At 33.4% G+C, this 13,425-nt stretch overlaps 1 protein-coding gene across 6 annotated transcripts in view; it reads right to left on the bottom strand.

The window, feature by feature from the left end:
* The window catches only part of LOC143249485 (endophilin-A-like), a 73,642-nt gene that overhangs the window by 17,669 nt on the left and 42,548 nt on the right, over positions 1–13,425 (bottom strand). For all 6 annotated transcript variants that reach the window (XM_076499406.1, XM_076499405.1, XM_076499403.1 and 3 more), the window contains 2 exons: positions 11,923–12,023; positions 87–190 (listed from right to left, as the gene is read on the bottom strand). In XM_076499406.1, coding sequence (XP_076355521.1) covers positions 87–190; positions 11,923–12,023 — 205 coding nt within the window. The remainder of the gene's footprint in view (positions 1–86; positions 191–11,922; positions 12,024–13,425) is intronic.

The raw sequence follows: 13,425 nt of genomic DNA on the forward strand, positions 1-13,425 counted from the left end.
GTAAATTAATTGAGTATAAAATAACCATCCATCCGTTTAGCACACATAAAATAATAAATCATATATATATATATACATATACATACTGTTCATTTAGTTTGCCATTTAATTCTTGAATAATTTCAGAACACCGAGAGTGGTACTCATAGAGAGCCTCAGCAAATGATGCCAGCTGAGATATCTGTTCTATCTGTACAAATAAAATAATCATGTACACATAACTTAATAACAACTAGGAACATGCACAAGATAGAACTAAGGCATTATTTTTGGATAATTCACATTTAGAAATTTATAATGGATCATATAACTGAAGCTTTTTGCAATATTTCATCATATGCAGCAAGTCTAGAAGTACTTCTAGATTTATCAAATAGTACAGAAGTTTATTTAAAACCTAATAAGCTTGATATTACAATCATAAAGCACAAACCTATAGAGAATTCATATAGAGCTTCTTGATATTGAGCTCGTATATAACTAACAACTCTCTTGGATCCTTGCATGAGTGTTTTAAACAAAGTTATTAAACTACGGATTTGTTTCTTCTCTAACAGTTAAGGTTTCAAAGTAAAAAAAAAAATCTATGCAAGTTTACTTCAATAACTGTTCTATATATACATTAGAATTACGTTAACATCTTAGAATCTATCAGTCCTAATTCAGGTCACAAATTCTTTCACACATTTTACATGGATAAACTACTGAAGAAAATATAATTTGTAATAATGCAATACTATTACATTTTTGTAAAATGACACTCAGTTATTGTCCAAATACAAACAGAAGCTTTGAAAATACTGCAGTAAAGTCAGATGTGGTTTAATAGAAAAACTAAATAAGAAATGTAACTCAAGAAGATTGGTATGAGAATTAAAACTTTTATTAAAATAAAGTAGTGAACAATGTTTCAACCTTCTCAGGTCATCTTCATGTTATCAAAGAGAAAGTTATCATATAAAACAAATTTGTTGCAGCCTCACAAACACAAATCTAACCAAAAACAATTTACTACAGTTGCCTTAGATAAAAAAAAAACAATGTATGAAAATAAACAAATACTTGAATAGCAGAATATTAATGTAATGTGCAGTCTTTGTACTTCCAAAAGACGAAAACAACTATATTAAAGGTAAACAAACAAACCTTTTTTTTAGAATTGAAATAAGTTTCAAACAGGTATCTACATCTGATATACAAAGAGCATTTCCTTGTCGAGTAGCTCTTATGCTGACAACAAACAAACTTTGCTTTTTAATCAAATGATTGCACAATGCCAGATGCCTCTGTAATTGTAAGAGAGGTGTTGGTCCTAATAGCACTCCTGGGTTACTATGCATGACAGAGATGTGGACACAAAAAAGGTCAATGTTAACATTTTTCTACATTGAAAATGTATTTCCGATAGGTACTTAAATCTTCTCACTCACAACTATCTCAATGTTCATCTGTCCTCTAAGCAAACCAGTTTATACACTCTATCAATTCTGTTCCATTTCTGAACACGCACATATCGCATGACTATTCTCCACCAATGGTTTTGCACCATCTATACTAATGCAGTCAGGAACTCCCCCTGCTATCTCCTCTCCAGCCTCACTTTCAAGAATTGGCAGGCTTCAAAAGGGGAAAACTGGCAGTAGGGAGGAAAGGTGGAAAAGTGTGTGAGAGGAAGTAAGTACCTATCTGAAATAAATTTTCAGTGTAAGAAAAATGTTAACTTCTGATACAGTCTTACCTCTTCTCACTAAAACTAAAATCATACACTGCAAAGATGGAGAGGTTGGTGTAGGTAAACAAATATCAAACCAAGTCGTGACTGCTCGGAATGAATGGGCATGCTCTGAGATGAAAAAGAATCACACCTGTGGCACCACATTACTTCTGGAACAGATATGCTCTTCACCCAAAAAATACAAAATGAATCCAAAACAGGTGGAAAAGAATGTTACTTGCATAAGTGGAATATAGTTTGATAGGTGCAACATATAATAGAGAAATGGAATGAGTTATGTACATTCTTAACCTCAACAAGAGAGATGAGGTTATGTAACCTGTCCTTGCTATTAGGAGGTTGAAAATGAAAAAAAAAATTGTAATAACATTGTGGCTAGGACATGTGGACTGTATTATATATACCCAACAACCCCAACTGTAAGTAAACATGAATGTCATACATCAAGCAACTGGAATTATAAAAAAGAAGTGAATTTTTTGTTATAATTGGACAAACTCCCAAAACAACCATAGAAACAAGAAGTATAATCAACTGAACCTGGCATTATGGAGTTATGGTATTGCAGCAACTAAACTGTAAGAACAAGATAAAGCTGCAAAACAGACAAAATCATAACTCATTCAATCATAAATTCATGGTAGATGCATCCTGTATCTGAAGTTACTGCAGGTACTACAAGCCAGATGAAATCTCCCAAAAACAACTATAGAAGCTGGAAAAGAACCTTCTGCAACTAGAATTAACAAGTAGAGAAGTGTATACTGCACTTCACCATAGCAACAAGGCATTGTCATCCTGAACCTAGTATTATAATGGGGATTCTGTGTAGGCTGCACCAACTCCAACTGATTAATTTATAATTCTGTCTATTGCAGTCCATCTGGAAAAAGATTCAAAAGAAATGAAAGGAAGGAAACTAGCTTTTCCTTCTCCTCATTGAGTGAATAATTATAAGTATGCACTGTAAAATAAATTTCTAAACTCAATCAGGAAGAAACCTCAATGATATACCAACCCAAAAACTGGGAAGGGGTAAGGGCACGCACAATCAACTAGTAGAAAAGGGAGGAAAAATACGGTGAGGAATCTGGAGGAACATTATGCTGGAGAATGTGCAATGGGTGTCAATGATTTGTTATTTTCAAAATCAGACTTACCCCAATCTATTCAAAGGGCTAGCAGGGATGGTCAGACACCCCTCTCCCACTTTACTCATAAAGTACATGAGGAATGACAGTCCATTACAGACAGAAATGGGAGAAAATATTCACTAAAAAAAAAGATGCAGCCTGGTCATTTAGATAATGAGCAATGAAGTTACTGGTAGTAGTTCACATTCCAGCCTGGAAAATCTCTATGACAAATCTGATGAGAATAAACATTGTGAAGATGGAAACCTTCCTTGGAAAGTAGAATGTTTCACATATCACTAAGTTGCAAGAATGTCAATCAGGAGGGAAGGGCTGGTTGGGATAGAAGATGACATAGAAGGAATGGTAAATGATATGGGCAACATTAATGTCATTAATATCCAAATGAATTTGACCATATGCAAGGAGAAGGAAATAGATCTTGAAGGAAAGGAGGTAGACAAACATAAGACAAAGGTTTAAATGGAGAATGAGAAAGGGCATAAAAACACAGTGAAATCCTAATAGGCAATTCAATAAGATGGAAAAAGAGAAAAAAGATGGGAGAGACAAAACCAGATGAAACTTGGAGAAAGAGAAGTCAACAAGATTGACTGATAACAAGACATGGACAAATTGGATAAGGTTTTATCAAACAGCAAGATGCAAAATAGAGAAATATGAGGAATGGCTGGGTGGGAAGAACAGAAACCATGGTGAAGTACCAAAGTAGAAAGGTATATTATATTATTGTCTGTGGTAGATGGATGTATAAGAAGACCTAATGAATCAGGAAAAGAAAGATGCAACTCCTGGCTGAGACAACAGGACTCAAAAAAGCAATGTATGCATGAAGACTGAGAAAGAGGCAAAATTTGTGGAATAAGAAACCTATTTGTAAGAAAAACTTGTTGGAAGAAGATAAACAGGGGAAAGGCAAGATAATATCATAATGTGGTGACTGTGGGGCCCAGAAAGGAGACTCAGGATGTGAAAATGCAGAGACCTAAAATCAGCACCTCCTGGCTCAGTGATACAAGTAACCACTGTGGAAATGTAAGAATATACCAAAGGAGAGGAAGAAAGTGGGACAATGTTCAATGAACTATCAAAGGCTCAAAAAAGTTGATATGGAAACCTCCTAGGAGTTGAGATAAGAACCTCAATCTTCTAAAGATGAGAACATGAGCAGATGTAAATTCATACAAGATGGAATAAGCAGTTCAAGAAAAAGTTACACTGTTCAAGGAGTGTTCACTGAAGTGTAGTCATATTAGCCTGTCCCATGGGAATAAGAGCTTCCAAGGAAACTCACATCTTCAAAGAGATAAAACATATTGACCATAAGAAAAAGTGAGGGACGTGTGAACTGTTTGCTCAAAAATCAATGAGAAATAGGAAAAGGCTGGTCCTGACTGAGGTTGGTAAGAAATCCTACCAAATGAACAGGGTATTGAGAGGGGTCAGAATGGACTTCTCCACTGTCACGAGGAATCCCACACATTCTGCCTCCTGTAGGAGCAGAGGAGTCTGGTCTATGGACTGTGAATAGGTGGAAGCAAGTGGGAGCCAGTCATACATAAAAGGAGAAGTGCAAAGACTCACAGAATGAATATGCCAGGCAAAAGTTTGTATTCTCTAACAAAACATGTAAATAGTGGAGTATAGTCTGATAGGTTGGGCCCTGAACTAGAAAACTTTACTTAGAGCAGTAAATGAATGTTGAGTAAGTGAACTCTGTGTGATAGAAGTCTGAATTGTAAATTATGAAGAGAAAACGAGGTTTCTAGGATTACAAACAGAAAAAAGGGCCAAAGCCAAGGTTAGGGAATGAAATGGACCCAACATCAATGTAAGAAAGCAAACATTTTAAATTCCACATTGATGAAAATTAAAATGATAAAGCATGTAGTTAAGATGTAGAACACAATGTTCTACAACTTATGAACAAAAAAATTCAGATAGAACAATAAATTAGGTATTACTAAGAGTAACGATATGTAACATACAACCTATTGAAAATACCCAGGTAACAAAGTAATGATAAATATCAAATGGACAGAAAAAAAAATATTAAAATGGAACAAGGAATCATACATTACACACTAGGTAGAGTAGTTATGATTATGAGCTAACTTAACCACGAAATTTGTTAAATCTACAAAACACATAATATTGATGAATGTTCAAAATGATTAACTTAATTAAAAATACAAAGAAATAATCAATATCTAACTTATGATTCACCTAAAGTAACTTTGATGACAAAGGATACATAGATATCTGACTAACCAAAGCATGAACACTAATGATGTGAAAAAATGTAATTCTCTCACGTGTAAGGAAGGAGGAAGCCACACAAAGGGCACCTCAATTGGACCTACCACATGTATATCAACCCAGTGTGAAGTGTACATGTTGAAAAACTTACAATAGATCCTCTGGGAGAACTGGAAGCAATGGGAAGAAAGGAGAGGAAGAACATAACAATTCTTGTTTAAAGTTAATGACATTGCATCATAACAATTGTTGGAAGAAGCTGGAAATAAAAGAGTCCACAATTTTTGCTCATTGATTGTATTTTTCTCAGAAAACACTGTCAAGTTAAAAAGAAAAAGAAAGTGCTGGGTGATCACATGAACTGAACTCTGCAAATTAAGGCTTATACCTCTTCTACAGATAAAGTGATTTTCAACTGTTAATGGGAATTACACAGTAAATATATTGATTGGAAATTCTTACTACAATCTCTTGTATTTTTATAAAAATAAATAAACAAAAAAAATTGTTGAAACAAGTGAATGCAAACACAACAAAATAAAACTGCTGAAAAAATTGAAATGACAAAGAAGCACATTCATAAGCAGTTGCCACATGTAAAAAAAACACATCTAAACAATACTGTACCAATAGAGAAAGCTAGAATTTAGTGGAAATAGCAGAAGGAGCTAACAGTGCCAGCATATGTGGTACAATAGTAGTCATGGAGTGTAGCTATATGATATGTCGATGTTCAGATGTGGCACAAAACTGATGGAGTACATAGATTGGTACACTAATCACAACGTTTTTTTTAGCAATTCTTAAAGGACAAATGAATATAAAGATGGCTTTGTGTGAATGAAGTGAGACTGATCCAAAAAAGAAGGTAACAGCAATTAACTCACCTGCTAGGGATTCCACCTGGATTGGAGAATCACAACCACAGGTAGAGTATTGTTAGTAAGATTTTAAGAATGTACTTGAACTTCTCCAAATTCTGGCTTACAGAATATTCGTTAAAAAGCACTGTGGCCAGGATGCCAAATAGACATCACCAAGTAGAAATTTCATGAAGTGTATAATGCAAACTTTACCTTAAGACATACAGAAGCATTCCACTAAGACAGATTAATTGCAAAAGTCAATTTGTTAAAGTATTTGGAGCAAGATCTAAAGAGCATGATTCACTGACATGTATAAACAACCTCTTCTACGAACATCTACGTGTGAGACAATAAACAGCCTTTAAAGAACAAAAAAAAGTGTTCTTTTGTATGAAAATCAGAATCAGTTATGATAAGGAACAAAACAGGTATAAAACAATGGTTACCTAAAGCATCTTTGTCATCATCTATGGAAGAAGCTGATAAGTCATAGTTATGAAAGAAAGATATAAATAAAAAAAGTTGTTGAAGAGTTGTTGTAACATATCTAATGTACCAACTCCATATATAAGCCCAATGAGACTGATAAACAGCTTGAGAAAAAAACTTGCATGAATGGACTAACATTAAAGTCATCTATGTGGCTTCTTGAGATAAAACCAAACAGCTAGCTACAAAACTGTATGTTTTGAATGTTATTGTGAAAAATGGGCATTCAAGATTTCCCATGTGAAACTTGACATAATAAGAAACTACTGTTAAGCAGGCAAGTGTAAAACAATGAGAACTTGATACTTTGAGTAACTGGTTCTGGCCAAGACCCAAAGAAGATGTTCCTTCCATGATTAACTCCACTGCCAATAGCATGTAAGAAGATGGTTGATTCATGAATGGAAGTCACTGATCATTTAATGACCAAGATGTTAACAAATACACTTAAAACCAGAGCTTAAAGGGTACACTATGTGCAAAGGTGTCAATGACTTTGAAAAGGAATCAGCTAAGGTGTTCATTAAACCATGACAGACTTGAAGATAAATATTCTGAGAATGAAGCAAAGAAAATGCAAAAAAAGAAAGACTGCAAGAATGTCTACAACCTCTACTGTTGTTTGTGGACCAAAAAAGAATGGAGATGAAGGAACAGACTATTGTGTAAGGCATGTTGAACAGCCAATAGTTCTAACATGGTGATATGAGTTGTTGTTTCTACTCTTAAGTTAGATATGGACTCAATTTGACTCCCTTTGTAATCATGAAACAACATATGTTACAGTCTGAATTTTCATAAAAGCCGGCAAGCTTTTAGTAAACAGTTAAAGTTTGGTGTATACAATAAAAAAATACACACTTATTATTACTGTATTACTTCAAATTTAAGGCACACCCTAATCAATTATCAGTTTGGAAAAATTTGAGGTATTACACTGAACAACAATTGTTTTGGAAAGTTTTGCTTCCTGAACAGTTTTTACTAATTGTGACAGGTACCTGGTGGGTATGCACAAATATAGTTTTGGTTTTGCTTCGTCACGTAGGAACTCTGAGAAATACACAGTTAACTGTTTACTGGCAATAACATATTTAATTGCATTTATGTTTTTAATACACTATTAAGTTCAACATAATTAAAAGTGTTTTGCTCTTGATTTTCGTTTGTATTCAATGTCCGGTACATCACGCTGCAGTGTCCAACAGTAGTCAGCAAGCATTGACAGATTCCAGTTACCCTAATATTGTTTTTCCATTGTAGCAATGTCCAGGTGAAACTGAATATTTCGATGAAATGGTACATGATGGTCAAATTTGGATGTGATTTTCATGATCAGCAGCCAAAAATCTATAAGGAACACACTAAATATTTGTTACACAGTGTTATTTTTCCTCTTCAAAAGTTTTAGAAACATCATTTTCCTCGAACAACAAAGATTTTCAAGAAAATCTTGAATTAACAAACAGATTGGACAATATTTTAAAAAGGACTTAACTTAGAAAGACTAAAAAACACATACAAAATGTCAAACTTGCTGATGTCAGTGCCTGGTGTAGTTGGATATCACTGTCCTCAGTTTCTGTCTGACTTTCCTGTTGTTCAAATGCTATTTTATTGTGTTTTTATCCATGGAAAAGCATTTTACATATAATGCAAAATTTAAAAGAAAAGTTATTTTGTGCACCAAACAGGTTGGGAATTATGCAGCTGATAAAGAATATACAGTGAGTGAGGCAAATGTACATTGTTGGTGTGGCATGAAAACCAAGTTGTTTGCTTGCAAAAAAATGTACAAAGTCATTTTCTGACCCCAGAAAAGGACGACATCCTGAAATTAATGGCACTGTTTTAATGTATTTCAGAGAGTTACAAAATAAATGACTGTCTCTAACAAGAGAAGTCTTAATGTTAAAAGCAAAAGAATGTGCAGGAAACAGTGGTATTTCTTTTAAGGCAAGTTGTTAGTTGTAGCTGATGTGAGAAATTTATGAAAAGAGAAGGTTCACCATTATGGTGAAGGACAACAATTTGTCGAAAATTGCCATCACATTTTGAATATGTGGAAGATGGAATGCAAGACGACATTCTTTGGAACAATAGTGAATCAAGTGATGAAGATATTTCAACTTCAGAATATAACAGTAAGTCAGTAGAAACATCAGAGTAACATTCTGATTAAATAAAGAAAGAAAGAAGAAACATTATTGTGATAAAAATTTCTTGTATTTTTTATCATATTTCATTTTAAGTACATTATTAACATTTTTGATTTGTTAATAAACTCATTTACAGCTATTATTATGTATCCCAACTTTTTTCCTGAAAATCCCTTTTTAAAAGTGAGGTGCATCTGAAATTAGAAGTAATACTGTAAACAGATTTTACTGAAACTTGTCTTGAAATTGTAAAGCCTTCACTGAGTAAGTCTGAGTGAAAGGTGATTTTCATGGTAAGAATAAAAATATTTTTCACCTTACAGTTTTCATATTTTATTTGCATATCTTCCTAAATGAATATTTTTTTTCTGATTAAAATATATTTTTTGTTATTTTCTCTACCCAAGCACTAACTTAGTGAAATCAGCAATGCAGAGTAAAAAGAAAAATATAAAATAAATCTAAATTACCCTATATTTCTTTATACAATGATAGCATATTGTAATAGACAATTACACACTACTCACTCTTACAGCCAAAGTTAAAAGACTTCTCAGATCTGAGTTCTGTCAGTGTTATTGATTTACAGTTGCACTTAGACCTTTACACAGCATGCCAAAAACCCTGGACAACACTGTGCAAGCAAATGAATGAATTACAAGTGACCGATAATTAACTGAGTTACATTCCTGCAACAAAATGTGCATGTGCTCAGATCCTGAGTAGTATAAGAAATGTTTAACTTGATTTGTTTTACATCTAAACTTTCTTATCTAATCTAACAGGTCTAATTTTTAAGTGCTATTTCTTTTATAACAATTATATATAAAAACCAGAAAATTTGTTATTTACATTTAGACTCAGGATTTTTGCTGTGAACAGAAGAAGCACAGTTGGGCTACTATTTTGTGGTGATGTTGATATTCCAAAATATTATTTTTATCTCAAATATGCAATTCAAAAACAGAACATTATCATTTACAAACTATAATACCATAAAACTATTATAATATCACTAACTTTCTAACTACGATATAAATAGCTTAAAAAAATGTTTGTTTGCTTGATCAAGCCAATTAACCATAAATGCAAACAATGAAATAGCAACTAAATATTTTCTTACCTGGGTCTTGAACAAACTATGCATAGAAAAAAAAATCTTATAAAGAACTATTTGCTATTTATATTGGTTATAAATAATCTAATAGTAAATGTAAGATAATTAGTGACACTTTTTGAAAGACAAGACAGGGGGGATAAGGCATGTGGTTTAATGTTCTTACTTATATTTCAATAAAACAAGAAGTATCAAAGCAATAAATTTATAACATATATACAATAAATATTCGAGACACATTCAGAAGATCATATAGAAGTAGAAAGAAAATTTAAAATAAGAACTCTAAAGCAAAGAAGCATCATGTGACACAGAAATTGAGAATTTATCAAATCCATGATAACAAGAAAACCCACTCATAGAGAAAATTATATATTTAAAAACAGCTGGTATGGGTAGAGAAAGCATTAATAGAGGAGCTTTCTCTACCCATACCAGCTGTTTTTAAATATATAATTTATTCAAATATTTGATTTCCTAATTAAAAAAATAAAAATTATACAATATTTATACAAGGTTTGAGTGACATATAGGGGATGTGTTAAAAGAATTTAGTGTATTTATGTACACCAAGTTTGTGTAACGATACAGTTGAAGTAATAGAATAGAATGAACACAAATAGAAAACACCATCTACCACCAAACTCTTGTTAGATTGTTAGACTGAAAAGTGGCATTTAACCAACTTTCTTACAACATACCCATGGATCAAAAGTGTGGAGTACAATATTTTCAAGAAGCCATGGAACGTTAGATCTACACAAGAAGCTAGTGTTAGGTATGGAAGGCAGAAGAATATGAACATAAGACTCCAATGTTTGTAACATCATAGGGTACTGCTGAAGTATTCTTTGATTAACACTTATCTAAAAACAAAGGTTATAAAGAAGAAAAAAACACAGGAGGATAATAAGGAAAATGAAAGAAAAGACTACAATGAAGGATCTGTCTGAGCCCAATGTCCCACAAATGAACAGATAATCTGAGACAACCTTAAGAAAGTCTAAACAGAGAAGTTATATAGGATAAAAGAGTACATAAAAAGATCCATATTGCCTAACTTAACATTAAGGAAATTAAAAAAGTTGAAATATACAAGTACATGTAATAGCCCTTGACTGTAAAGGTAAAACAGGAGGACAAACAATTTCTTTTGAGATAAGCTGAAATGTTTGGTAAGACACACACCTTGCAACACAGCCTGATGGACTAAAACGTCAAAGGAACATAAGTTTCATTTTGGGCAAAGCTATTTGAAGGCTATTTGCACCTACTGTCTCTAATTTTGAAGTAATAGAATAGAATGAACACAGATGGAAAAACACCATCTACCACCAACTCTCGTTAGACTGAAAAGTGTCATTTGACCATCACTCTTACAATATATACATGGTCCAAGTGCAGAGTACAATACTTTCAGGAAGTAATACAGCACGAACTATGGAACCTCAGATCTACGATTCACAATTTGAAATAGTAACTACTGGGCTTTCTTCAGCCAAATAAACAAACAATGTAGGGAAACATGCAGTTAATAAAGGCTGCAAGGTAGATATTTGATCTTAACTAAAAGGAAAAAGAGAATAGGTAACAGTTAATAACTGAACAGAAGGAGAAAATTTTAAAGCAAGAAAAATCATAGCATGCACAACAGAAAGCTTATGATGGATCAAACTAAAAGCATATATAGCAGGTCATATACATCCTCAGAATCAATCTGTATTCATAATGTCAATTGAATGAGTAAGATCTCCATAGTCATTGTAGAAGTTTTAATATTGCTTAAAGCATATGCATCTGAATTAATGTTGATTTCCAAGTCCATCATACAGAAGTTAAAAGCACAACTGACAACAAAAAAATCTGAATTATGGTTGTAAATTACACTTATATATGCCCTCTTGCTTTGAGATTAATAAGTTACCTGGAAGATGGAGAATGAAGGACTGTGAAAGTTGATGTATAATTTACATTATGCCAAAGAAATTGATAACCGTAGTCATGTTTCTTAACAGCAAAAAGAGCAACTCAGTTAGGATAGCATAGGTTCCTAGTAACTCAGTGCTAAGTCTACTTGTTTTGAACTATAACTTTATGTAATGTATAAGAAATAGACATGTTGATGATAAAATTTTAAACTAACATCATTTTCCAATACATTATGCATTCCCATGGAGGCTAGGTTAAAGGATTCTTCAAACTTATCTTCTGCAAGTTTAATTTCGTCTTCTGTGACATGAGTCCCTAAGAAATATAGCACAATTTATTTAATCAAAGACAATCTACTTACTGTCAGAGTAAACAACTTATGTGACAGAACTAAACTTAAAAACTATCAAAAGTTAATATTTTTCTAAACTGAAATTGTATTTCCAATTATACTTACCTCTGCTGAAACTATAGCTGTTTCTCAGTCTCCATGGTTTCCAGTTCTTGTTCATCTAAGCATTGGGAATGCTTGCTCCAGTCTTTTATACACTTGAAAGTCTTAGGCAAAATCTAATTTACAAATTTCTCGACATAAATGGGCTTTTAGTGAGGAGGTAGGGTGTGCAAGTCTCAGTAGAAGTATTACTGGAAATATATTTTCAGTTTAGCAAAATATTAACTTCCAAAACATACCATTTTCTGACACTATAGCTAGAATCCCTCATTGAGAAGGTGAAGAGGCTGGTGCAGGCATGATCTATAGAGAAAGCATTTGAAAAAAACAGGAGTGTACCAAGAGAAAGAATAGTACAAGAGTAGAGGAATCTCACTACATCCAGAACAGGTATGCTCTTCACCTGAAACTTTAGGTTATATATCAAAAGTGGAATAGAATATAAGTCATTGTCAAAATAGGGCAACCCCAACAAGACAGCCAAGGTTCCACAACTTAGGGTCAGAACTAAGGGGTTGTGGTACCTGTATCCAATGTTGGTGCTTAGGACTATTGGACTGGAATGTTTTATATATACTTTAATTGGATCCCAACCTGTAGTCATAGAGTGATGCCTTTCACACCATAACAAGAAATTAAGCAACACCCCAGGTTTGGAATGATGGATTCATGTATGTCATACACAACCAAAGCAAAATAACTCATTTGGTCTGGAATTATGAACATTCATCTTCACTCTATAACCAAGTGGACGAGGAGTACTTAATTTACCCTAGAATTATGGAGAGAATGTGGAACCTGTAATCAATCAATAACTTGGGATGGGACCACTTTGTTTTTGAAATTATGAAGAGATAGTGAACCACCTTCCATGACCAATATACTAAACCAACAATGATCAAAGAGAAAGTCCATGCTCCCTAACTGGATAGTTTTGTGTCAAATCTGAATCAGAATTATAAGTAGGCTCCTGTGGACACTAATATCACTCCTACAGACATTTGGGACGTAGTAGGAGGACCCCCAACTTTTCCCTCTTCTCAAGAGTTGAGAAACACACTCAAACATTAGAGGAAAAGCTTTTGTCCTCCACTCCATCAACTGGAACATAGAGGTGGTAAGAACCCTTGAGCTCCACTAGTAGAGTTCTCTATTTTTTAAAAGCAAAACTATCCTGATTTATTCAACCTGAATATGGGCAGAACCCCCTTTAGCTTTACTGATGATTGTCCATGAGTGGTGGTCCATAATAAGAAAATACCA

The sequence above is a fragment of the Tachypleus tridentatus genome, chromosome 4, assembly GCF_004210375.1.
Source record: "Tachypleus tridentatus isolate NWPU-2018 chromosome 4, ASM421037v1, whole genome shotgun sequence".
NCBI lineage: Eukaryota > Metazoa > Arthropoda > Merostomata > Xiphosura > Limulidae > Tachypleus > Tachypleus tridentatus.